A 26,946-nucleotide genomic window follows, 5' to 3' on the forward strand; every position below is an offset into this window, starting at 1 on the left:
AAGATGGAGGAGGGGCTTCTAACAGCTACAAAAAGCGGAAATGGGTTCCCTAAGAAACGGGGTTCCCCCTTCCAAAAGAATTGGGTTCTTCTGGAAGAATAAAATGGGGTTCTCTTGTTCCAGAAGAAACCATCTCTCCCCTCAATTTAACCTAGCGAGGGCCTCATGAGGCTTCTGCCCCTAGAACTGTTAAGAACAATGTGGGGCGCTTTGTCACAGCAGCCATGGGGATCTAACAGAGACAGGGAAACAAAGGTCTAGAGGGTGGAGGAACTGCCCTGTCTGGACTCCGCCTTCATGGAGGCCAGTGGTGATTGGCTCTCTGGCCACTATGAGGTGAGAGCTTCCAGGCCCCTGATGTGATTAGACACAAAAATTTCCTGTAACCCACAGCCACTGAGTAGCCCCCACACAAGCTGTGCCTCACACTTGGGCAGCCCAGAGCTGTCCTCACATGGGGGCAGGACCTGGGCCCACCCTCCTTGGCTGCCTGATCCCCACCCAGAACCTGCTAGTGGGTAGACGGTAAATTGTCAGGTGGCAGCTAGCAAGGTTAAAGGCACTTAACCATGATTGAGGCTGGTGGCCACACCCACAGGTGGGAGCTGCACCCACGCCTCACCCCTGTGCCAGCAACCTGCAGCACTTATTCCCAGGTGGGGCCAGGGTCCGCACCCCACCCCCACGGAGCTGGATGGAGGAAGACCCTCTCCAGGAGGATCAGGGTACTGCCAGGAGAGGCGGGCCAGGAGCGTCTTAGCTAGCAGATGGCGTGGCCCCCAAGGGCAGGGTCATGTTGCCCCACCTCAGGAGTGAGGCATCCACAGTCTGAACAGGTACTCACGCTGAGATGCCAGCTGACTCTTCTTCCAACAAAACAATGTGCTGTGAAGGGCCAGCAGGACTGGAGCCTGGTTCCAATAGTTAGAATTCTGCCAGAACCTCGCTGCCCCTGGCCCTCGGTACATGCTCAGATGCCTCTGCTGGGCCCATCACAGCCCTGTCCTAGGGCCACTCCAGGGTCCAGTAGGTGCAGCGCCTGGCTCCACAATTCCTAGCTTCAGCACTCCCGAGGCTGGGAACACCCTCTGCCCACCCGCCAAGGGGCAGGAAGGGTTAACCAGCACAAGCACTTGCCGAGGAGCCCCAGCACACAACAAAGAGATGGGACAGAACTTGTATGAAGCGTTGAACTTTAAACAAAGGCCACAGGTCCACGCGTGGGGAACTGGGGGGTGGACATTGGACAGCAGAGCACTGGCCTCTGGACACACCAGGTACAGACACCACGTGTTGGAAGAGACGACAGACACGCCAGGTCGGGGTAGACAATAGTTTATACAGGTCCACGTCAGGTCCGGGTGCCACACCGCATCCGAGGGGCTTCAATTCATTCACAAGCATCTCGTCACTGCGCCTGCCCAGGGTCCAAAGGGCACGACTAGGCCCTCCCCATGCAGGTCACATCACAATAATGCTTTATTAAAGGGCAGATTAATATGCAGCTTTGGGGGGAAATTTTTTACAAATATCAAAAAGAACTAACCAAGTATCCTATATAAAACTTTCCAGACCTCCAGGGAGGTCTGCCAAGCAGGACAAAGTGCTCTTTACACAGGAGTCAGGACTTTCAAGTATCTGAGAGGCATCGAGAATACCCTAACCATTCTACATACATACACGGGCCACTTGGGCGCTCAGGACAGGCGAAGCGAGCTGGGGGACACGAAGCTCTCACTGGTGTCCATCCCCACTGAGCCCCCAGCTCCAGAAGTGGTTCCGCATGGGGCCTGGATGTCTGCAAGGCAAGAGAGGGAGGGGCTTCAGCCTTGGGTCCACTCTGGGGGAGGGCAGGCAAGCCATCGCCTTCTCACTGGGGCTTCGGCTGTGTTCACCCTGAGCCTGTGTGTTTCTGCAGCCCTGTCCAGCAGGCTTTGCACTTGACCCTCCAGGACAGGGGAAGCCCGTGGTAAAGATGAGGAAAGTAGGCAGCAAGGCTCAGTGGCTGGCCTCAGGCTGGCTGGCCTCTGGCTCCCTGCCCTGGGGAAGTATGGTTCAGAGGCCCTACACCCTCCCTCCCTGACAGCTCCTCACCAACCCTTGGGTCTCTGGTTTCCTGAATGTAGCTTTCAGACCAGGACAGGAGGCCTGACACCCACACCATCACACCAGCCTGCCTGGCGCCTTTCAGGACCTCTTCCTCAGTCCCCATCACTCACAGGATGCGAGCTGGGGGGTGACTAACTGCCCCTTCCCTTCCTGGCCGGCTTGAAGGAAAAGAGGAGGGTGTGGTACCCTGCTCACCCCCAACATCAGAGATGTCCATGATCACACAGTCGCCTTCGTCGTCGTCCTCCTCCTCTGTGTCCGCCTGGAAGTCGTCCAGGTCTCCAGTGCCAACCTGAACAGACAAGGCACACTGTGTCAGCAGCAGCAGACAGGGTCGGTGTGACCCCCCTGCCACCCACTGCTGCACACCCGACCCTCTCTGCTCATCCAGGAGACACTATCTGAGGAGTCTGATGAAAGTCAAAGTGTTAGTTGCTCAGTCGTGTCCGACTCTTTGAGACCCTATGGACTGGAGCCCACAAGGCTCCTTTGTCTATGAGATTCTCTAGGGAAGAATACTGGAGTGGGCAGTCATGACCTCCTCCAGGGTCTTTCCCACAAAGGGATTGAACCCAGGTGTCCTGCATTGCAGGCAGATTCTTTTAAGGTCTGAGTCAGGGAAGTCTTAGTGTCTCAAGAGTTATGATCAAAGGAAACCTTGGGAGTACTCTGAAATGAACTAATTATTTACCTTGTTAGAAAAATAATGCATTATTGTTTGCAAATTAGAATTGGGAGGGGGGGATCCTCTACTTTGGTTTGAAAAGGAGATGGACAAAGCACATGGTTTCTCTGAATTATTATCTTCTGGAATAAGTAGGTGGCTAAGAAGTTAGTTGGTCAGTGTTTTCTTCTCTGTCCAATAGCTTGGTCCCTCTGCCCAACACTTGTGAACTCTTTCCTCTGATGCTCACTCTGCCCAGTTCTGCCCATGTGGATGCCACCAGCACCCCAAGAATGGGCGTCAGGAGCTGTTATCATTGGCTTCCACCAGAGGGGACAGAGACACAGAACGAGGCAGTAACAGGACCAATCCTAAACACTGCCCATGCACAAGAGTTGGCAGAGGCAGTGGAGCTGGGCTCCCTTCCAAGGGGCTCAACACCCTCCTAGAGCCCTTCTACTCTGTAAGTCTGCCTGGAAAAGGGACGACAGTACAGCGAGGCCGTCCACTGTGCCTGCGGTTCCCAGCCTGGCTGGCAGACAGCTTATGCTCATAGACCCCTCAGTTCTAGTGTAGAAGCTCCAGGAGAGCTCCATGGGCGCTGCTGGGAGGTGCAGGGCAGCTTCCAGGCACCTGTTTCAGAAGCACAGACAGTGCCTTCTCCACCCCCCAGCCATGCAGGCTTGGGTCTGGTGAGCAAGGGGACGGGCGGGTCTCCTTCTAGCCTTCCCGGTCCCAGGCCTCCACACTGGGAGCCAAGTGCAAACGGATGACTGCTCTGGGCCCACAAGCCCTCTGTGGGAGGAACAGTAGCCCACAGCCCCACAGGCACATGACGGGTCTCAAGCCTTTCTAAGGTGAGGCTCCAGGAGGGGTCCCACGTGCTGGGCTGAGGGCTGTCAGCATATGCAGCCGGGGGACAGCCCGACATGCTGCTGTCGCTATCGCAGGCAGAGGGCACACAGCTGGCCATGCAGCCTTGGGAGTTAGGAAGACATGTCACCACCACCAAGCACTGAGGCTGGAAAGGACAGATGGAGCCCCTGCCTGTGCGAAAACAGAACAAGGCTGAAGAGCTGAGTTGCCGGGGGGACGGACACACACACTCACTCACTCATTCTCTGGGGCAGAAGTGGCCCCTAACAGCCGGCTCATCTCACTTGATCATGGTACTGTGTAAACCCATAAGTATAACACTAGTTGGAACTCTAAATGAAAAGCTTCTAAAATTCCCATAAATTAAAAATCCCAACCCAATCTAAAATATTCATACACACCATCCACATTTTCCCAGGCCACCAACCCGGCCTTCAGGAAGGCTCCCCAGCTCCTGTGTTCTGCCTTGCAGGCCCTGCTCAGTGCACGCCCAGAGCTCTCTTCCCGCCTGCCTGTCCCAAATCATAAGGAGTCTGCTGGAGGTGGTCAAGGTCTCATGGCCCCAGCCTCTCTTTCAGCTGGGTGGCTGGGTCAGAGCATTCCAGTCAGAAAGACACAGGTGGAGTCTGCTCCTCCTTCCAGGTAAACGGGACTCCTCCCCAGGTAGGCTTGGCCATCCTCATCTCGCTGGCTGGCAGTGCAGCAGCTGTTCTGTGACCACAAAGACAAGGCCACAAACAGGCAGGAGCAGCAGGAGACAGGAGCAGCCTGGCCGCGGACCACAGTGCTCACCAGCTCAGGACTTCCTGTTGCTGCAGACAAACTTCCATGTGTTTACGGTCCCGAGGCCTGCATGGTCCCAGGGGACCAAGCGCTGTTACAAGCGAGGATGTGGGATCTAGTTCCTGACTAGGGACTGAACCCTCACCTCCTGCATTGGAAGCTTGGAGTATTAGCTACTGGACTGCCAGGGAAGCTCCAAAAAGGGGCGTTCAAAGTGCAGACATTAGCAGCTACTCTCAGACCCACTTAATCAGGACCACTGGGGCCAGCACGCCCAGAACCACTGGACATGTGGCCCTCTGTGAGATCCTGCCACATCTCGGAGCCCCTTTGAGGCCAGTGAACGGGGAGAAGCTGAATAGCACTGACTGCTATTCATGGGTGTCATCAAATGAAAAGCCCCATGTCACTGCCTCTCATAGACCAACCCCTCTTACCTGGGGAGAGGGGCCCCCAGTTTATTGGGGAGCACTTTTTCTCAGTAAACAACAAAGCACCAAGGGCAGAGAATCACGTCAAGTGCAAGAGGAAACAGGTGATAAGGGCTAACCCGTCTTTCTGTACGTAGAGACAAAGACTGCGAGCACGTGCGTGGACGCCGTCAGAGGGGAAGAAGAGCACAGGGGACTCAGCAAGGTGGCTGTGGGGGCCTGATGAGGGCAGCAGCCCGCAAACCCTGCCTGGATTAGGACACCAAAGGGTCCTTCCAGCCCTGGCCACATTCACACTGGCTCCCCAGCAGGTTTCAACCTGAGCATCACATGTGCAGCCTTCTGAGACCGTCTGGCTAACGATGATGCTGACCATAAGGAGTTCCGCAGCTCATCACAGCTTGAACACATGAGGGCCTGTTCTGGGTCCAGGCCCAAGGAGGGAACTGTCTGTGGGGCTGGGTCCCTGACTCCTAACCAGATGGGAGCTACTGTATCGAGCCATGTCCACAGCTGACAGGGACGGGGTGGGGGATGGCAGGAACAGCCGCCATGACTGCACAGAATTGTCCCAGGCTCCCTCTTGCTGTGATGATTCAGGAAGAAGGCTTCCATTGCACCCAAGACGTCATCTGTGTGCGGGCATCACTCCAGGAGCCAACCCCCTGCCCATCCTCCCCCCCCACACATGTGGCAGGAGCAGGGGTAGGGGATGGGGCACACACACGGGCTCCCTTTTTTCTCCCTCACCCCCAGCCTCTAGCAGTACCTCCTGGAGCGACAGCACCCTAGGAGAGCCCCAGATGCGAGCGAGACACCAGCTCTCACCACATCCTCTCATCCACGTAAACTCGAGTCTCCAAGATCTTCAGCCACGTGAGATACTGGCCTCAGTGAGGACTGGTGCCCACAACTAAGACCAGGCTTCTGGTGATAGTAGCCAGGAGACTAAACCCATCATCTTCCCATGCCAGTAACAGAAACAAACATCAAACACGGACCAAGGCTGAGGTGGGGGCCCAGCCTCCGTGTGTCCAGGCAGCGCGGGAGCCTTCGCTCTGGGGACCAGCGACTCTCAGGAAGCCCACCTGCCTCCATGTGAGGCGAGGCCCTCCCTATACATGGCCTATCTATGTGGGACCACACGCTTCCTCCTCCATGTGCTGTCAGGATAGTTACATGGGTGCTCCCACCATGGACTCCAGTCTGTCTCCGCTTTGATGGCGTTTTGCTCACCACTGTCTACAAGGCCTAGCAGGGTACCTGGTATGGAGTAAGTGCTTAGTAACTGTGTTAAATGAACACAAAAACTAACTAAACAGAAGCTGCTGCACGGAACATTATTCAGCACTGAAAAGAAATGAGCTGTCAAACCATGAAAAGACAGGAAGAAAGCATAAAGGCACACAACTAAGTGAAAAATCCAGTGAGAGCAGTAGGCCCAGTGGCGGCCCAGGGTAGAGGGAGGGAAGGACCAACAGGCAGAATGTGGGCGTGAAGGCAGTGGCACAGCTGTGTGACACTGTGAAGCCACACACATCACCATACATCTGTTCAAACCCACGGGATGCACAGAAGCCAGAGTGCACCCAGTAAACCTTGGAGTCTGGGTGACGGGTACGTCCACGTAGGTTCATCAGCTGTGAGAGCCACGCAGGCTTTGCTGCGGGTGCTTGGTGGGTGGAAAAACCTCTACACCCACGCCTCTATTTTGGTCAGTTCTGTCACCTCAGTTTTGTTATAAATCTAAACATGCCCTAAAAGAAAGGTTTACTACAAACTACAAGCCGCAGCGGGGTCTCACCTGCCCGTCGTGCCGGCGCTTTTTCATGAACTGGGTGATGCACATGCTACCCGCCGACTTCCTCTTGAGTGAGACGGGCATACCCTGGCCGGGCCCCGGGGCGGGGACACTGCCACTGTCCTCCCTGGTGGCCGAGGGCACTGCGGTGACATAACTCCACTGGCAGGGCACAGGCAGGTGCTCCTGGGCGAAGCTCTTCAGCACCTGTGGGTGGACGTACCAGCACATCCTGAAGTCGGGCCTCTTCTCATACACCGAGTTCTCAGAAATAATCCGCTTGAGCCTGGCCTTGGAGGGCACAGCCACGTCCTCGCTGGCGGTAGGGGTCTGCGGGCGGGCAGGGCCAGGGCTCGGGGGGCTGGCGGCACTGTCCTCCGGGCTGCCGGCGTCCCTGCTGAGCAGTCCTCGGCGGCAGCACTCCTGGAACTCCCGAATGATCACCTTGCTCCCATTCACGTTCCCGTGCAGCAGCGGGAGCAGCTGGGCCAGGACTGGTGGGGAGAGGGAGCAGGGGGAGACGGAATGAACACAGCCCCCGGGAGGCTGAGACACAGTCTGCTCTGGGTGGCCTTGTTTTCCTCCTGGCTTACTGAGATGTAACTGACACAGAGCGGTGATTTGACTGACATCGCAAAATTACCACCACCATCACAGGTTTAGCGCAGGTGGCTGCTTAGGGGTGGATTTAAACACAGGAACTGCTCCAGGAGAGACTCTGGGAGGTCCACACTTCACGAGGCGGGACTGGTTGGAATAAACTGTCAGGCCTCACCTCCTGTGTCTGTTTTCTTAGTAAGCCCTCACACACCCATTCTGAGTGGCCCTCCCAGCTCTGAAGAGCTAAGAATGTGTGTGACCATCAGTGAAACAGGCTGACTGAAGCAGCGACCTTGTACAGCTCTCATGAGAGTCACAGAAAGGACACCTCCTCAGCAAGCACTGGCTCTGGCTGTTTCTTTGAAGAACTTGTGAGTTACCTGGCCACCCTCAGAGGGAGTCTCCCGCCCTGCCCCTGCCCAGAGCTGGTGCTCACTCTGCTGGTCCCTCTTCTCTCTCTTTGAGGCCTTGGGCGTCTGCTCCTCCTCAGGGGGCACAGTCTCCAGCAGGCAGGCCGTGAACTGTTGCAGCACCTTCAGGTCAGCACCGCCGTCCTTGTCGGCCGCCCAGATGCAGCCGATCTTCACAGGCTGGAGAATGCGGAACCTCTTTCCCTTGGCCAGAAACTCATCCCACTCCTTGGCCTTCAGTTTCTGGCGCACCTTGTGATTTTCCGGGTCGGCACATTCCTGGCAGGTTAGAGCGCAGACACTTGCTCAGGATCCCTGCTCCCCAGTACCCTGGTGTGCCCCTCTGGGACAGAGAGAGAGCATATGGGAGGCAGGCAGAGCTCTTCACAGACTCAGGGCCAGTGTGGATGGCACCTGACTGGCGATAATACAGGCAGAGAATGTCTTCAGACTGAATCACTGGCACCTTCACCCTCAAGTATCTTAGGTGCACCTGCCTTTCTAGCCCTCACAGGAGAGTCACAGGTATTTATTTTTATTACCTCTTCAGTAGACTTCTTAGCACCACTCTGGGTTCTCTGCTTACCATGTGATCCTGGAGCTGAAATCACCGTGCTGGACCTCTCCCACCTCAGAATGATGCCAGTGTCTAAGCCAGATATGCTCAGGGCCTGACGAGACCCATCTGCCTCTCTGGTTGGAAACGTATGAAGGACAAAGGTCCCCAAGTGTGCCTCTGAGACGGGTCACACCTGCCAGTCTCCCCACAACCCGGCAGGCCTTCAGAGCTCTGGAAACGACTCCCTCAAAAGTCCCACCATCCAGTAGAACTGCGAAAGCTGGGGGGTGAGGCTGAGCCTCTGAGGAGCAAGGTCCACAAGGAATCGGCTGCAGGGTGGGCCAGGACCTACGCAACCACCCCCTGGTCAGCAGCCACCAAGCTCTGGGCTGATCACCTCCTGTCCAGCCCTCACCTCGGTCACGCCTTCATCCTCAGACAAGTACCCGTGGGGCACGAAGAAACCATCATCCTCGTCCTCATCCTCTCCCACGTCATCGTCATCGTCCTCGAGAGAAAAAAGCACAATGATAACGTGTGGAAACATGTGCTTTACTTATAATTCACCCGTGAACACATTAAAAGCAAACAGCTTTCCAGTGCTCTAAGCGTCATTTCTACGGACACCCTGAGGATCAGCCAGGATCCTCTAACCAGCCCACTATACTCTGGTGGGGGTGGAGGGCCAGGCAGAACACAGATAAGGGGCCCGGAGTAAGGCAGCGGGTGTGGCAGGAGACGGGCGGGCCCACCCAGGGGTATCTGGGAGCTTCCCCGTCCACACCAGGCAGGTGTCACTAAACAAGGTTTTCCAAGAATAGCTATAAATCTGGTGCTGAGATGCTGTCCGAGGGAGCCCTCTCACCGGAACTTGCCGGCCCCTGCCATGCTCACCCCTTCGCTGTGGGAAAGGGACTCTCCCGGCTCCTCCTCTTCCCACTCCTCATCGCTGTCCACCTCGTAGTCAAGGAGGTCCTGAGGGCACACACACAGCAGTCACTGTCATCTCCAGGGTCGGGAGGGAATGGCAGAGCTAAAAAGCTAGAACTCTGGGGAGCCCCAGGGCCGCAGGAGAAGGCCACGCTGAGAAGGATACGCAGGGGTCAGAGCAGTGCCCACACACTCACCCTGTCCTGGGCCCAGGGGTCCCTTGGGCGGATGACTGTCGTCTTCTTGTTCCACGTGCCCCAGTATGCTGGCCGGTGGTTCTCAGAGAACTGCAGGAGCTTCATCCTGCCAAACTTTCTCCGCTCAGGAACACCGTCCACTTTACTGCTCTCCACGATCACCACATCGCTGGAGACAAAACCTGGCTTAGAAGGCTCCTCCATGGTGCACTCGCCCACCACAACATCCTTCCTCCTGGGGTGGCAGGTCGTGGGCACTAGAGACGGGCAGCCCTAAAGCAGGCCAATGTTTACTCCAGGGACATGGCGCGAGAAGGAGAGAGGAACCAGACGGAAGCTGCTGCCCCACTGCATATACAGAAGTGGGCATGTGAAAACAAGTACATTGGCAAGAGCTGGGGAGCAACCCTCCAGGCAAGTGGTCTAGACGTCAGCTCCATCCGGGGGGCGGGGCGCGTAGTCTGGGGACCCAGGAGAGGCAGCCTGCACTCCAGAGCTGAGACTTTCTGCAAGGCCACCGCACCTGGGAGCCTTTGGAGGTGAAGCCAGGAGAGAGCTGATAGAGCAGTAGAATCCGGGGTCTGAGGCCAGGGAGGGAGCTGACCGGTCAAGGCCAAGGGACTCAGCAGTGACAAGGGCTCTGCTTGGCCACTCAGGATTCTCCAACTTCACCAAGGGCAATCGGCAGCTTCCCTCAGAACCAACCTGTTAGAGAGGTCTGTGTTCCGGTTAGACACCACAGTGGGCCCAGACCTAAGCGGCCGCCGGCTTTTCAGATCTTGCAGGAAGGAGAACTCGCTGCTCTGCTGCTGGAGGAGCTGGTCAAGCTGGTCACAGAGGTCTTGATCAAAGGCAGTCCGGCATCGAGGGGCGAGGACCATGTGCTCTTTGATTTCGAAAGGGGCAAACTTCCCACAGGAACCGGCCAGGGTCTGAAACGGAGAAGGGATGTGATGGCACCACTGTTGCCTACTGTGTGACGGACCTGCACAGCAAGTGTTGAGGAGGAGCCACTGGACATGGGACCCAGTGTCAAAGGAGACACATCACCAAGAACAAAAACCAAGATAATATAAAGAACCAGAGATCAGAAGAAAGCCAATTCTGCAATAACCTGACAAAAAAGAGGAATTGGCAAAAAAAGAAATAAAATTAATAAAAAGAAATAAAATGATAAACAAACACAAAGAGATGTTCAACTGTACCGAGAATCATGGAGAAACATAAAGAGAAATAAATATGTTTTTCTTCACCCATCAGTCAGATCCAGAGAAGTGTGAGACACCCACGCACTGTTGGGAGGTGGGGGTAGAAATCAATGGCAAGGGGGTACAAAGTATGATGCATCCACATCATGACATGGTACTGCAGCAATGAAAAAGAATGAACAAGGGCAAATGTGGCAAGAATCCAAGATGCAACTCAGCAAAGCAGTAAACAATAAATTCATAATTTGTTAGGTACATGAATACACAAACACAGGAGGGAGGGAAATGCTCAGTAAAAGACCTGGAAGGACACCCTTGCACCTCTGGAGCATGGAGGAGGGAGGGGACAGAGGTCTGGGGTTTTCACCAGCAGAGCCTGGTCTAGAAGGTGACAGGAAGCAGAATCCTGTGCTGAATGAACCCCACAGGTTGTTTACGCTCAATCCTGCCTCTTATCTTGAGCAGACATCCCCTAAGGGTGAAGACTGGTCTTTCTCCCTCACGGATCCCAGCACAACCTCTATAAACACTTGGTAGTTTGAGCAAACGTGCCACTTTTTGCCTTTCTGAGAGCACAGTGGATGGTAAGAATTGAACCTCCAGATTCTGCTGGAGATCAAAGCTCCCAAGGCCAGCAGACGTCCCTCTCGATGAAAGCACAGCCAGCGGGTCAGAAGATGCCTCTTTATTTTTCAAACAGTACAGCCTGACAGAGACCAATATTAAAGCCAGAGGAAGCAGGCTGCTCACCTTGGGGGCCTGTGGGGTCTTTGGTTTCTGGAAGAACCTCGTGATTTCGGCCTTCTCGGCTTTAATGCGCTGCAATGCAAGAGAAGATGAGGGTGAGAAAGAAATAGAGAACTTGAAGCATGCAAAAGCCCCTGTAATTGAATTCCAAGCATTTTTACGTTGAAAGCATTAATTTAATGCAAGTTCGCCAAACCCACAAATGGGTACCAGGCAACTCCAAAGGTTAGAGCTGCTCCTGTGGGCAGAGGGACCAGAGGAGGAGACAGCCAGCCGGGAAGGGCTGGGCCGGCACCCAAACCAGCCTACTTACAGGAGTGTCAGTCCTGTCTACCCGCCTCCACCACCACCTCAGGGAGGACACGCAATATCCAGCAGCAATCAGGCAGAAGCCCTGCTTCTCAAACACACAGGAAGGTGCGCGATCTAGAAACACATTCTACCTTTTCTTCTTCTCTCAACCGTTTCTCCTCTTCCTTTTTCCGCTTCTCCTCCAGCTTTGCCCTACGAGACATCACACTCAGTGACACCTGCTGGCCCAGGCCCATGCTGATGCCCGTGGAGGGGGTGGGGTTACGTGACAGCGGGACAGGGCAGAGGGTGTGGGACCCCAGATGGAGGGGGCGGGGCACGCACTCCAAAGCCTCCTGGCGCTCCTTGCGTCTCTCCTCCTTGAGCCGCTGCTTCTCCGCCTTCTCCTTCTCGTCCTTCTCTCGCTTCTCCCGCCGCTCCTTCTCCTTCAGCTCCTTCTCCTCCTCCCTCTTCTTCCTGGCCTCCTCCTTGGCCCTCTTGGCCTCCTCCCTCAGCTTCTCCTTCTCCTCCTTCTCGGCCCGGAGCTTCAGCTGCCTCCGCAGACGCTCCTTATCCTGCACAGAGACGGCACACAGCTCAGCCCCGTGGGCAGACGCCGGGGAAGGCAGGCTGTGTGCAGGCAGAGGGGGAGGTGCGAGGCCCGCTGGCCCACACATGCACAGAGAAGGCAATATCTGGTCCATTACATCTCCTTCCGCCCTGAGAAAGGCCACGAGGATTGGCCGGCTGCCACAGGGACTTGTGGGCGAGTAACAATAAGATGTGTTTAAGACCATTTTCAAGTATGGAATGAGGGTCAACTTTTACTTAATTAAAAAAAATGAAGTAAGCCCTTCTCAGCTGCCTACATGGGATACCTGCTGTTGGGCTGGAGTAACATTTATTGGCTCAAAAAAGTGTGGTAAAATAAAGACACATTTAAAACACCTGTAGGTTTTGCCTCCCTGCCCTCAAAACAAGAACATTTTCCTGGGGCTTCCCTGGCGGTTCAGTGGTTAGTACTCTGCGCTTTCACTGTAGGGGGCACAGGTTCCATCCCTGGTCGGGGAACTAAGATCCTGGCATGCCAGAGCCAAAAGACATTTTCTTTCCATTCCCTCCAAAACTATTCTAGACAACAGGGTTTATTTTATTTCTCTTGAAATGGGAGAGCAGGATGAGGCAAGGCCGGGAAACCTGACGAGTTAAGTTTTAAAACAGCGGGAAACAGACAAGAACACATTAAAAAACATAAGCGAAAAAACTTTTTTAATCTGTAAAGCCATTTCTCAAAAGAAAACTTTTTATTTTTAAAACAATTTCTCAAAAAACCAAACAAACATTTTTCAGGATCTGAGAAGAAGGTCAGAAGATAAGAAAAGACATCATGATATCCATGACAATGCCTGGGCCTCCTCAACACCAGCAGGAGGAAACCACTGGTTTCTCTGAAGCATGAACATCTCATTTTATTGGTTCCTCATTCCCAAGAATTTATATGTGGCCTGGGGCACTGAGTTATTATATAAGGTGACATTCACACTGAACAAATTTCAGCTCTAGGACAGAAGGGGTGGTACCTTCTAACATGGTCAGTAATGTCAGAGGCTTTGCGACCCTCTGGACGGTATGCCACCAGGCTCGTCTGACCATGGGATTCTCCAGGCAAGAATACTGGAGTGGGTTGCCATTCCCTTCTCCAGGGGATCTTCCCAACCCAGGGATCAACCACGCCAACTCCTGTGTCTCCTCCTGCACTGCAGGCAGATTCTTTGTCCACTGAGCCACTGAGGAAGCCCTACCTTCTCACAGCACTGGGTAATTCTCCAGGACAAGAATCATCATAGGCTTCCCACCTTTGGCAGGAGCCTGACAGCTCAGCTCTCCATCTGGGCCTATGATTGTGCCTTTGTCCCTAGAGAACACCCTGCCCTGATCAACCTTTGTTCCCTATCACAAAAGCCATGGAGGCACGCTGATAGAGGCCTGAGAATGTCCTTGCCAAATGTCCTCGTGGGACACTTGGAGCAGGGGCTTGAGTAACTGATCAAGTAACAGGGTGAGGAAACCAGCAGCAATTGCAGAGTGGGGGGGGGGGTGGGGGTGTCTCCTTGCTGCTAACTGCAAGGACAGGAGGCTTCTGGAATCAGGCATAAATCAGACCTCTTCAGCCACACCTGCCAAGCAGGTGCCTAGTTCTGAAATTCCAACAAATGAGATAAACTTTCAAAAAGACATCAGGAGCACTTCCCTGGTGGTCCAGTGGTTAAGACTGCTTCCAATCCAAGGGGGTGAAGGTTCAATCCCTGGTTGGGGAGCTAAGATCACACATGCCTCTGCGGCCAAAAAAAAACAAAACCCCCAATACTGTAACAAATTCAATAAAGACTTAAAAAACATTAAAGGCATCAAACCCGAAACACAAAAATTGAACGCGGCCATAAGGTAGACAGCACAAGAAGCACCTGATGAGCACACAGCCGACTGTCATGAGTGCCCCTTCCCTGAGCTGGTGCTGACGGGTGAGGAGTCCAAGACCTTCTTTGCAATTCACTCAGTAAGAAAGAAGGTCCCCCTGCACTGCTGTGTGTAACAATGTGACCCCTCAGATAAAAGAAGACTCAATAGGGAACCCCTTTATAGTAATCACCCATCTGGTGTAAGGGCCCTCATTACAGCGCCTCAGAAAGGGTGTAACTTCCATTTACCTGTAGGAGCATGGGGCACAGGGAGAGGAACTGGGTTCTTTTTAAGGCGATTTTACATTACAATAGGGGAGACTTCCCTCGTGGTCCAATGGCTAAGACTCCCAGGGGGCATGGATTCAATCCTTGGTCTAGGAACTAAGATCCCACATGCCAAGTGGCTCAGCCGAAAAACAGAAAAAAAGACAAAACCCTACAATGGGGATGCCTAACTATTATGACAGTACTGATTCTAGTAAAAGCTTAAAAAAGACTACAGGTGAAACCTTAGGATTCAGCAAAGCTCAGAGTGATGCAAGCTACAAACATGAGGCCCAGGTATGTAAAATGAAGCAAGAATTGAAATGCTGCCCAGGACGAGCAGGGAAAAGAGCCATGCAAAGGGCTTTGCTGCCCATTTACTGCGAAGCGTGCAGCTGGGAAACTTGCTACTTCAGGGAACAAACCTTACCCTTTGCAGTTTCATCTTGTTCTTCTCTGCAGAGCCTCTGACCAGTTTCTTAGTTATCTGAAAGGAAAGACACTGAAATGAGAACACGGGTTGTTTCAATCACTTTAACGTTTCAATCACTTTAACACATTTAACACACTGAACTGTCCTTGAGGGGAGATCGGGGCGGGGGGGGGGGGGGGGTAGTCAACACTCTGCAAAACAACAATGGAAACCTTTCTGGGTGACGGTTCCAGCAAACAAAACCAGAAGGTCTTGGTTGGGTCATAAGCTCCAATGAAAGCACGTAAGTGTACTTGTGGAGATATTAAGGGAGGCCGGAAGGCAGATGACCAAAACGGAGGCCAGGTTTGGTATCAAGAGCCACAGGCAGGGCCTTGGCATTGGGGAGACACAGAGCAGCAGGCCTATAAGCAACTGCGGAGGCCGAGTCCTGAGTCCTGCAGACACCCGGCCCTGCACGGCTGCCCCTTCTACTTTTTCCCAGGAAGGCTGGCAGTGGAGGTTTTCTGTGACTCCAGGCACACCTTGCTTTCTTTCGATTCCAAAATAACACGTTTAAAAAAAAAAAAATTGAAGGTTTGTGGCAACTCTGCATTGGGCAAGTCTTATCAACACCATTTTCCCAACAGCATTCGCTCCCTTTGCGTCTCTGTGTTACATGCTGGTAATCCTCAAGTTTCACACATTTCATTGTTATACGTGGTATGCTGATCAGTGCTCAGTGATCCTCGATGTTACTATTGCAAAGACCACGCCTCACTGAGGGCTCAGACCATGGCAGTTTTTCCAGTGAAGTTTTTTTTTCTGGCCACACTGTGCAGCACGTGGGATCCTGGTTCCCTGACCAGGGATTGAACCCACTTCCCCTGCAGTGGGAGAGCAAAGTCTTCACCACTGCATCACCAGGGAAGTTTCACAGTTAAGTATTTTTTTAATTAAGGTATGTACTTCTTTAAGATATAATGCTACTGCACACAGCATAGTGTGAACATAACTTTTACATGCACTGGGCAACCAACAGAGCCACGTGACTTGCTTTACTGTGACATGCACTTTATTGCAGGGGAAGTTGAAACCAGATCCACACTAGCTCAGAGGGTTTGCCTGTCATGTCTACAAATCAATACCATGGGACTCAAGCAAGACGTGTGTGGGCTTGGATTCCCGTGGGCCACAAACTTGTTCTCTTTGCCCAGTGAGGCTTTGCCTCTTAGAACATGGCGTGAATGTTCAGGATAAAGAGTCAGCTGGCCAGAAGTGGTCATCCAGTCCAGAACCCCTATGTTCTAGAGCAGAGTGTTCTCAATCGCCCTGCTGCATTCTATGCCTGGGCTGCAAGGAGAGACCAAGACGCGTGGCTGGGCTCCCTCACCATGCTGGCAAAATGGCTCTATGGGGTCGCACGGAGTCAGACATGACTGAAGCAACTTAGCAGCAGCAGCAGCAGGAATACACACAAGAAGTCCAGGCTAGTGGTCTAAGCTCTCTCCAGAGCAGGGTATCCTGGCAATCGCACCATTTACTGGACAAGCAATGGGGAGAATTTGGACTGGAAAGAAATACCCACCCTCCCCGGGCTCATCTTACGCAGCCAATTAATGAGACAAGATGAAAGATCAAAAGCCCATCTCTCTCGAAACTGACATACCAACAAAACTACACAAAAACAGTGCTTTCTCTCTTAGGGCAGGAAAGCCTGGCCTTAAGACTTCCTACAGATTAACACATACAGATAAGATATCTTTCTTACTCGGGACACAATGAGTCCTTTCTGGACCAAGACTTCCCTCAGCAGAGGGCTGAGCCTGGCCATGTGAAAGCCACGTGACTGGCAGAGTGCTCAACCCCACCTAAGCCAGGTGCCCTCAGAAACACCAAAGCTGTCTAACCAAGCACTTAAGAAAAAGCATCCACTTCTCCAGCATCCACTGTGCCTGTCAAACGTGCGGACTTCACCGCCACAACAAAGGAGAAGGTAGCAGGGTTTGGAAGGTGCTGTATCTATGCCACTGTCCTTTGTATTCAAAGAATACAGCACCAAACGTGACTGCCACATCCTGCTGTACCAGGGCTTTTTCGGAGGAAGACGTGCTGGGTCTCGCCCATACTTGCTGAGATTCAGCTGCAGAATCAGGACCCTTCCAAATCTTACCCTGTGTTATGAGTCCAGGAATAAAAGAGTTCACATGACTACCAGGAGCTGGCATCATGATATCCAATAATCACAGCAAATGCAATTTAACTTAAAACTAATATTTCTTCTGCTTTACCATACATTTGGATAAACCTTACTGAACAGCTATAACTTTTTCTTCTTGACATTTGGCCTAAATATTTATAGAACTCTTTCAAAATACAGGCCACACATTTTACTTACTTGGAAAGTGTTAGTGTTTAGCAACTCAGTCGTGTCCAAATCTATGCAACCCCATGGACTGTAGGCCGCCAGGCTCATCCATCCATGGAATTCTCCAGGCAAGAATACTGGAGTGGGTAGCCATTCCCTTCTCCAGGGGATCTTTCCCACCCAGGTATTGAACCTGTATCTCCTGCATTGGCAGGTGGGTTCTTTTACCTCCTGATACACCAGGGAAGCCCTATCTGGAACTCAGCTACCAAAAGAAAGACCCAAGATTCTAGTATGAGGTTAAAACAGATACATCAACTACCCAAGAGTCAAAACATATATAACCACATCCGTGCAGTAAAATTCCTGCACTGTATTCGGGAGAACTCCAGAGCCCCCTCTGTCTGGTGTGATACAGAAGGAGATCTAACTTCTAAGTCCAGAGCAGGTGGGAGGAGCAGCGAGGTAAGGAGGGAGGCCCCACAGCAGCTAGTACCTTGACAGCAGGGGAAAGAGAGCAAGCGGAGGGGAGACACAACTCTAAGTACCCCAGGCGTGGGGGACTGTCAGCATGCAGACACTGACATGACCAGTCCTGTGAGCCTGCACTTCTGAACAACCACCCAGGGAAGCTCAGGACAATTACATTCCATCAAGGCTGAGAGTCAAGAGACGATAGAAATATCTGTTGGGACTCCCCTGGTGGTCCAGTGGCTAAGACTCAGGGCTCCAAATATAGGGAGCCTGGGATCTGATCCCTGGTCAGATCCCCCATGCTGCAACTAATCATTCTCGTGCCACAACTAAAGATCCCACATGCCACAATGAAGATAACTGGAAAATCCATCGGGCTGCAACTAAGACCCAGTGCGGTCGGATAAATACTTAAAAAAAAAAAAAAGAAATATCCATCAATGAGAATGACTGTGCAAACTGCAGTTTATCCATACCATGGCACCATCTGCATACAGTATAGCAGTTAAAAAGACATACATCTTCCCATCCCAGTGTAAAATACAGTTAAACATACCCTGGAATAAAAAAGAAACATACTGACAGTATATGGCTCATGTAAGGTAACAAAATGATACTGTATATTCCCAGGGATCCTTCACATACACACCACACAGAGCAATGTAAGACAACTATAGTGGCAACCTGGGGGACAGGAAAAAGCCAGAAGGGGCTCTGACGGTTCAGTGATACTTTTTTTTAAAAAAAAAAACAGAGCATTTAATACTTGTATAATTTAAATTACCATAATTTAATATAATTTAAAGAGTTCCAGCAACTGTACAGAGGCAAGGCGTAGATTCCGGTAACACCACTGTATCCACACAGCCCTTTAGGGAACAAACATCTGAGTCAACAATAACGTGGACTAATGACATATGTCGCTGCAAACAAATTGGAGAAACAGCTCTGTCTCAGGTGGTAAAAGCTCTGAGGCCAAACAGCCATGCTTTGTCTAGTCAAGAGACCTGGGGTTATCTAGAAAAGGTGTTCCTAAGTGTTTTTTCAAAGTCAGGCTCTCTAGATGAAGGGACGGCATGATCTGCATTTTAACGAGCTGGATCTCCCCCTTGGCCACACATGCACGCACACATGGACCAGCTAATGTTTGGGGGTTCCCAATGCAGATTTATGATATTAAGTCCAGGATAAACTGAGCCCAATAAAAACCACACACATGACATGGGAATAAGAAACAATCTGCAAGCCTTCAGCAAGCTTCTGCCTACAATGTGGAGAAGAGAAGGCAGAGAGAAAATGGAAAAAGAAAAGAATTCCCCACAGTAACAGGGGTCAGGAAGAACCTGGGCCCACAGCAGGGAAACTTGTTAATGTTAGGTACCAACCACAAAAATCAACCACTCAGGAAATCCAGCACTCCTGAAAGTGAGGAGATAAACCAGAAACTGAGTGTGCAAGGCCCTCGGGCATCTCCCGGTGGTCACTCCATTTCACTCTCACACGTATGGTGTCACCCAGCATCAGGGGGCTCTATCCCATGCTGCGGGTGACTGGGGCAATTCTGTGCCACAGGCTGGTGGGGAGGGCTGAAGGCCTCACCACCTGCAGCATGAACTGTTTGCAAAGCTGAGTGATAACACTGTCTTCTACAACATCTAAAACCCCAAGCCTGTGTATGGAGTCAGATCAGGGTCTCAGACGCAGGCTTTGGTAAACTCAGCACACCTGGTTCACGCGCTCAGCATTTAGGCAAGTGCACAGAAGTAGCACTGCTTTGTGACAAGCCCCAAAAGCGTGGCCTCCCAGTCCTGGGACCATGCTATGCACATTAAAAAAACTTAAAAAACAAAGCTATGAAGGAAAATGAAAATGTGTACATGTCCTGTTCTCTGGGCTCACTGGCTGTTACCAGTCATGTGACAAAGTAGTTGTACAAAGCAGAAGCAGCAAGGATTCTGTGTGACTGGAGGGTCAAAACAGAACAAGATGGCTGATGGCACGGGACCCAAACTCAGGTTCTTAAAGAGTCTGGGTGATGGCTCAGATGGGAATTTAAAAGCTGAGTATCTCAGTCTGACACATCTAGAAACTCAGAAGGAAAAAAGAAGACCCTGGACTTGATAGATATATTGTGAACCTAAAGAGGAAGCCACTTTCCCCATCCTCCAATCTCCCTGGGAGATCAAAGTAGGCGGTTTATGGTCAAATGAAGCAGGTACAGTAGAAAATAAAAGGACTCGCCCCAGGAACCCATCTTATGTGAAAACCCGATATGAACACATACAAGTGCTACAAAACCCTCAAATCACAGATACTGTGAAATATGCTTTGTGATTCTTGACTAGTTGATTCAGTTTTACCCATAGGACCGCAAGGACAGGTGAGAATAGAGACATTTGCCATTATGTCCTTTGGAAGCCAATAATGGAAACAGAAATTTCCAAAGCCACCTGCCTGGGGCCTTAAACACGGAGCCAGGTCTTTTCTGTTCTCACTTCTCCAGGTGAGGTTTTAAGACAGGCGGTCATGAGAGCTGACCCTTCAGGATGCCCCATTTTTTTCTTCCTGCCGTCTTTGGGTCTCGTCACCAACGCTGAGTGCTTACCAGCAATGACTGTATGACTCCTGTGTTGGAATAGGAGTGCCTGGAGCTGAAGTTAAAGGCTGACCTGAAGGACTTCCCTGGTGGTCCAGGAGCCGAGACTCTGCACTCCCAATGCATAAGGACCCAGGTCTGATCTCTAGTCAGGAAACTAGATCCCACATCCCGCAACTAAGAGTCCACATGCTGCAACTACAGATCCTGCATGCCACAACAAAGATCCAAGACCCTATATGCTGCGACTAAAACCCAGTGCAACCAAATAAACATCTAGAAAAATGTGTGTGTGTGTGTATATATATATATATATATATAGGCTAACTTGAGGATCACAGCCATTAGTCACTAGTGTGGCTAAGGTGACCAGCACCATTATTTAAGTGTGAACAAGGCTACCAGGAAGGCACGGACACACACACTGGTGCACATCGCAGTATGCACAAAAATTAACAATTCAATGGCTCTCGGTATCAGAAAGAATTCTGCACTGGACCTGCTCAGATCACAAGAGCTCATCTGTGGCCACACTCACTCAGCCACTAGCCAGCTGGGCAACATAGGATCCCTGAGTGAAGAGTGAGGGGCTGGATGGAAGCCTCTAGGTTCAGGCAGCACTGACTCGGGGAAGGTACTCACTCTGCAGACGGGTGTGGAGGCAGGAAAGGGGCTGGGGCCTGTATGCAGCTTTGTGGGCACAGACTGCCCCTCGGGGGAGCTGGTGGGAGAGGAAGAGCTCAAGGACGAGTGGCTCAGCGCCAAGTCCTCTTCTGGGCTGGACTCCGGTGTCTCGCTCTCAGAAGGCACAGCCTGGCTGGGAGGAGTGGCGGGAGGAGACCTGGCCGGCGGTCTGAGGGCCAGGATATCCTGCAAGACGACCACGGGCATCTTCCCCTTGAACAGGATGCCCCCGGCTTCACTCCAGCCATCCCGGTCCTTCTCAGACCACATGCTCAGGTCACCAGTCAGCTTGGGACAGTTTTGGGGTGAGCCCCTCTGTGTGAGTCCCCTCCTGTCTGCACCCCCCGAGTCAGCACCCCCTGCCTCTGTCTTGCACGGAACTTCTGAAAGGGCCTCTTCGGGACTTGCCAGCTCATCCTTCTGCCTGGCCTTTGGCAGCCCCCTGTCATCTCCAGCTTTGTCTGGGACTCCATTTATGTTCTTCTGAGCGGAGGAGGCGGCAGAATTCAGTTTATTGTGGCCCACCATGTTGTCCGGGGGGTTGCTCGAGTCCTCTGTCAAATCGATTATGACCACAGCCTGGCCAATACTGGTTTCAACTTGACTTCTTAAAAAGTTATCTAAGGGTCCCTTCCCATTGACAAGTTTTGGTCTAAAATCTATGTCGGAACCCATGTGACAGTTCTCCAAGTGGTCCAAAGAGGTTTCTAAGTTGTGGAGTTGAGTCTGCACAGGGCCAGCCCGAGACCCCCCTGTGTCGTCCAAGCCATCGTCAATTTTCTCCTTGGGGACAAGATTCAGGCGCTTGAATGGCAGTCGGGCTGAAACCAGAAGACAAGGAGGACCTCTTTTAAGTGATAGTGTGAAGAGTGACAATCAATACTTTAACATTCTATGTTCTCAAAAAATGAACAACCTTGATGTACTTGAGGATAGGGAGGATATCTAAAATTTAAAAAGGGATTATCTTTTCATTGGATATGAGTTTGAGCAAACTCCAAGAGACAATGAAGGACAGGGAAGCCAGGCATGCTGCAGTCCATAGGGTTGCAAAGAGCTGGACACAATTTAATGACTAAACAACAAGTCTTTTCATTATGGACTTTTCCAACAACCTAATTAAAAGCAAAAACAAATGAACAAAAAAAGAAATGGAAAACAAACAAAATCCCCAAACACCAACAAACTTTTAGAGCAGGGGTTTTGCAAGACTTTCGAAGAAGACATTTTCTGATCTCTTTGAGATCCAGTTCAAATTCTAAAGTTATTTATTATGGGTGGAAATTCCATTTGAAGATAAGTGTATCTGGTTCCAAAAGCTAAAGAGACAGATCCATTTACAGTTAAGATTTTGTTCTGCCCCTAGCACTCCGACTGTTAGAGCTTTTCTTGCCAGTGAAACAAGTATCCTCCCACTGCATGTCAACCTTCTGGATGGTTCTAAGAGAGAGGCACATGGAAGACAGGAAATGCAGATGGGTGACTTTCTTACAGAGTCTGCCTGTACTCAAACACCCAAACATCTTATTAACTACTTTCTAATGTAGACCAAACACATAAACCTGTTCTGGCTTCATTTATAAGATGATCATGCCCTCGGATTCTGCGGTTTGCCCCTAATCCTTTAACCTTGGAAGGCGGCTGCCCTTCATACAACTCCTACCAACACCAACCTTGCTGTCAGTCATGACAGAAGGCCAGCTGCTACAGAGGAACCAGATAACCAAGCTTTGAAAACCAAAAACCATCCTTTTTTATATAGTCCAGCCACTAATCTCACCTAAGGGTAAATTCATTCCTCCCTTTTTCATGAAAGGATTTTGAGACACTTCCTGTAAAAAGGTGTTTAACCAGGGACAGCTGTGCTGCCAAGGGACATCTGGCAACATCAAGAGATGTTATTGGCTTTGACAGCTTGGGAGCAGAGGCTAGGATGCCTGTGAAACTCTCTCCAGCTGTGGTCCCTAGCCTTTTTAGCACCAGGACCAGGTTTCGTGGAAGACAATTTTGCCATGGACTGAGGGTGGGTGGCGGAGAAGGCAATGGCACCCCACTCCAGTACTCTTGCCTGGAAAATCCCATGGACGGAGGAGCCTGGTAGGCTGCAGTCCTTGGGGTCGCAAAGAGTCCGACACAACTGTGCAACTTCACTTTCACTTTTCACTTTGATGCACTGGAGAAGGAAATGGCAACCCACTCCAATGTTCTTGCCTGGAGAATCCCAGGGACAGGGAGCCTGGTGGGCTGCCGTCTATGGGGTCGCACAGAGTTGGACACGACTGAAGCAACTTAGCAGCAGCAGCAGAGGATGGGGGGACAGTTACATTTATAGTGCACTTTATTATTATTACATCAGTTCCATCTCAGATCATCAGGCACTAGATCCCAGAGGTTGGGTATCCCTGCTCTGTGGTATATAGAATATACAGTATATTTTTCCTCCATGAGAAAAAACATTACAAAGTCAATATGCTGGAATCCAGCTGTAAAAGCAGCAACCTCTGCATTTGGTCCTGGGAACGGCACGCAGTGAAATGGGTTTCCCAGCTTCCAAATGTAAGATGCAACTGTCTTCTCCCCTCCACCCCTTTGATGCTTCTGATGAGAACCCCAGGAGATGGCCTGCCTCTGCTCAAGGGAAATGAAAAATATAATAATTGAGAAAACAATGAAGGACATAAGCTAGGAGCAAATATTTAACCCATTCCCAGAGTTACCTTGTATTAACTTCTTGACTGGAAAAGCTGGCCTGTCTTTGCAATCCATGGCTGTGAATGAATGTCAAAGGATATGTTATTAAGTGCTGGAAACAACGGAGCAGAAAATACAGTACCTACTATACAAAGTGGTCGTCCAATGGGGCTGATCTGGGTACTCCCACCCCCATCCTTGGGCTTCCCTGGTGGCTCAGTAGTAAAGAATTTGCCTGCCAATGCAGGGGACACAGGTTCGATCCCTGGGTCAGGAAGATCCCCGGGAGAAGGAAATGACAACCCACCCCAGTATTTTTGCCTGGGAAATTCCATGGACAGAGGAGCCTGGCAGGCTACAGTCCATGGGGTCGCAAAGAGTCAGACACAACTGAGCAACAACAAAGGACGTTTTTGGTTGTCCTGACTGGAGAGAGTGCATTGCCAGCATCAAGTGGGGAAGGGATAGGAACACTGCTAAATATCTCACAATGCATAGGACTGCTCCCCACCACAGAGAATTATCTGATCTCAAATGTCAGTAGATTAAGAAATTCTACCCTGAATGCTGTCACATCTTCTTGTCTTATTTCCCTTGAGCGCTTAGCACACCTGAGACTTTTGTGTTTCTGTCTCTCCCGCCCATCAGAACACCAGCTTTGTGACAGTACACAGACTTGTTCCACACATGGGCTCAGGGCCTGGCAGGTAGTAGGAAATCAAGTAAGGAAACTACAGATGAGAGAAAACATTGTATCAGCTGATTTTACCATAAAAGGAGCCCGAACATGCTCCTCCAATCCAACCTCTCCCCACTAACAAATCTGTACAATTGGTATAGGGCTTATTTTCTCTTAAAATAGGGTTTATAAAAGGTGATACAACTTAAATCATCTTGAATCTGCCAAGTTGGAGCTGAAGCACAGTCAAGAAATGATAGGGAGGATATTTTCCTGCACAGGAGGGAAAGAAATACACACACACACATACACAAAGGCATAACAGTATCAAAACTGGTACAGAAATGACCATAAACAGAACTAAGTCCTTGAATAAATATCTTCAAACGGCTAGAATAAGTTGAGAAGCTGACATGTGCTAGATCTGGCTTGGAAAAGTCTAGTTATTTTGGCTAACCTACATTCTTTTTTTTTTAAGATACATACGAGTAAGTATTTTTAAAAATCAGATCCTGGCTTTCTAAAAAAACTCAACTGCCCATAGACGAACCTACTCTACCCGCTTCCAAGCTAGGAATACAAGAAAAGTACCCAGAAGACATTTCCTTTCTTCCCATTGCAAGATAGTATTATTCCCAAGTTTTCAGTTCTCAAAAACATGAACTCCTCCCCGCCCCCATTGAAGGATACACAATCTTTAGCCACTTAATTTTCAGACAATCACAAGGATTTATTGGCATGACCCTGAGTCACGAGCTTTGATGCAAGCAGAACAGAGGTGACTTCGGGTCAACATAAAAGGGATCCCATCCAGGGACTCAGTCTATTCAAAGGTATAGGTGCAATTAACAAACATTTCTGTACAACCTTACCACTGCTTTTTATTCTGAGACTATATCCCTTCTAATTTTATCTGGCATTAAAACATCCTTCCCTTTTAGGATAGCCTGATCATAATAACAGAAGGTGCTTTGTAAACTTCTTAAACATCCATACTGGGTCTAATGACTGTCCATGACAATCAGCCCCAACTTCATATGAATTCTGTCTCTTTGAAATCCCAAAGTCTGGAAACAGCACAGTGCTTATTAACTAGGGGGCACCTTGACAGTGGATACATTTTTGGTTGTCCCAGATGAGAAGGGCTTGCTACTGAGATCTTATGGGTGGAGGACAGAGATGCTGCTACAGTGCACAGAATGCCCCCCAGTGTCAATAGTGCTGAGGCTGAGAAATTCTGAACTAGATTAGCGGATGTCCCTACCGACACTTAATTACTAGGCACCTACTATGTGTCAAGCACTGCGCCAAGTCCTGGGGGCAAAATGGGAGTGGAGTAGGGGATACAAGCCGTCTGGTCCTCCTCAGTTCGCCACCCCATGTAAGGGGCCCGCCAGGCGCCAGAAAGCCCCCTCCCAAGACACAGGAAGGAGAAAGATCGGTCTTCCTGCATATCCGGCGGCATCAAGAACCCGGGACCCCTACCACCCGGGCCTCTCACCTGGGCTGGCCCTGACCCTTAGACGGGGCTGTTCCGGTCCCCCGACCCCGTGGAACCCCGGGCCTCAGTTTCCACATCCGGCCCATAGCGCCGCTGCAGGGTCCAACTTGTCCGGGGGACACAAACGCACTCGGTAACCAACAAATCCGGCCCTTTCGCCTCTTTGGGTCTCAGTTTCCCCTCCGGGCTACACACACACCCGTCACCGCAAAGCGCTCTGAAAGGACGAACTGACGTAAAAGCGCCGGAAAAAAAAAATGGTCGCGGCTGCAACAATAACGTCAAAGAGGTGCCCTTCGGGTTGCAAGGCCCTTCCCCGGGGTCGTAACGGCTCCACGGACCGAACGCCAGATGCAGAGCCGTGGGCCCAGGCCAGGAGGCCAGTCCGCCCCCAGCCGCCGCTTCGGCCCACACAGGCCGCGCGCCGCGACCCCCCTTTCCCTCAGCGCGGACTGGAACCGACCTGCGGCCTCTCCCCGGGCGCCCGGCGCCCCGCACTCCGGCTCCTCCAGCATTGCGAGGGCGACGTCTCGAGTTCCCCTCAGGCGGCGGAGGAGCGGGCTCAGCTCAGGCGGCCGCTGCTGCTCGCCCTCCCGCCCGCGCCGCTGCTGCCGCGGCCGCCGCGCTCGTATTTGGCGGGAACCGCGGCGACCCCCGCGGCCCACACGGTGATTGGGTGATGCCACGTCACGTGACGGACCTACTCGGGAAGAGAGGAGCGCCGGGAGCGTCATCGCGAGAACCTAAGCTTCCATTCTTGCCCTGGCTCCCCTATTGATATGCGAACGGTGGGCAGGGTTTCCTCACGGTGGCTTGTCATTGACGGGTAGCGGGTGTCCTGCAATTGGTGATGGGTGATGTCAATTTGAGTGCTCGACACTGTGAATGGCTGAGACCGTGTGATACGTCTGTGGGAGGCGGGACGGTCAGGCTCCTACGTCACGACGAAACGCTTTACGCGGCGCGCCGATGACAGCCTGAAACTGCGATTTTGCTGAAGACTAATTTTTTTATTCTAATTGCACATAGGTTGTGGCTCAGACGGTAAAGCATCTGCCTACAATGCGGGAGACCTGGGTTCAATCCCTGGGTCGGGAAGATCTGAAGAAGGAAATGGCAACTCACTCCAGTATTCTTGCCTGGAGAATCCCATGGACGGAGGAACTTGGTAGACTACAGTCCATGGGGTCGCAAAGAGTCGGACACGAC

General features: G+C 51.5%; 1 protein-coding gene across 3 annotated transcripts; it reads right to left on the reverse strand.

Annotated features, from left to right (window-relative positions):
* Positions 1-1,319: 1,319 nt before the first annotated feature.
* Positions 1,320-26,361, reverse strand: CHAF1A (chromatin assembly factor 1 subunit A). 3 transcript variants are annotated; one of them, NM_001101842.2, is given in 15 exon segments: positions 1,320-1,798; positions 2,305-2,401; positions 6,668-7,158; positions 7,701-7,953; positions 8,649-8,741; positions 9,128-9,208; positions 9,361-9,529; positions 10,066-10,292; positions 11,319-11,387; positions 11,759-11,819; positions 11,952-12,181; positions 14,763-14,819; positions 20,825-21,687; positions 23,584-23,634; positions 26,201-26,361. In NM_001101842.2, coding segments are annotated over 15 exon segments (2,895 nt in total). In that variant the 5' UTR covers positions 26,253-26,361; the 3' UTR covers positions 1,320-1,697.
* Positions 26,362-26,946: the final 585 nt, after the last annotated feature.

Source organism: Bos taurus, chromosome 7 (assembly GCF_002263795.3).
Source record: "Bos taurus isolate L1 Dominette 01449 registration number 42190680 breed Hereford chromosome 7, ARS-UCD2.0, whole genome shotgun sequence".
Taxonomy (NCBI): Eukaryota; Metazoa; Chordata; class Mammalia; order Artiodactyla; family Bovidae; genus Bos; species Bos taurus.

What these genes read in the sequence shown, in the direction of transcription:
- CHAF1A (XM_059887963.1), bottom strand. Translation starts at nt 24,202, where the DNA reads ATGGGCGGGAGAGACAGAAACACAAAAGTCTCAG. An exon ending in GAGCGCCAGGAGGCTTTGGA is followed by an intron (nt 11,820 to 11,951) that starts GTGCGTGCCCCG and finishes GATGTCTCGTAG; the next exon opens with GGCAAAGCTGGAGGAGAAGC. An exon ending in AGAGAAGAGGGACCAGCAGA is followed by an intron (nt 7,159 to 7,700) that starts GTGAGCACCAGC and finishes TCTCCCCACCAG; the next exon opens with TCCTGGCCCAGCTGCTCCCG.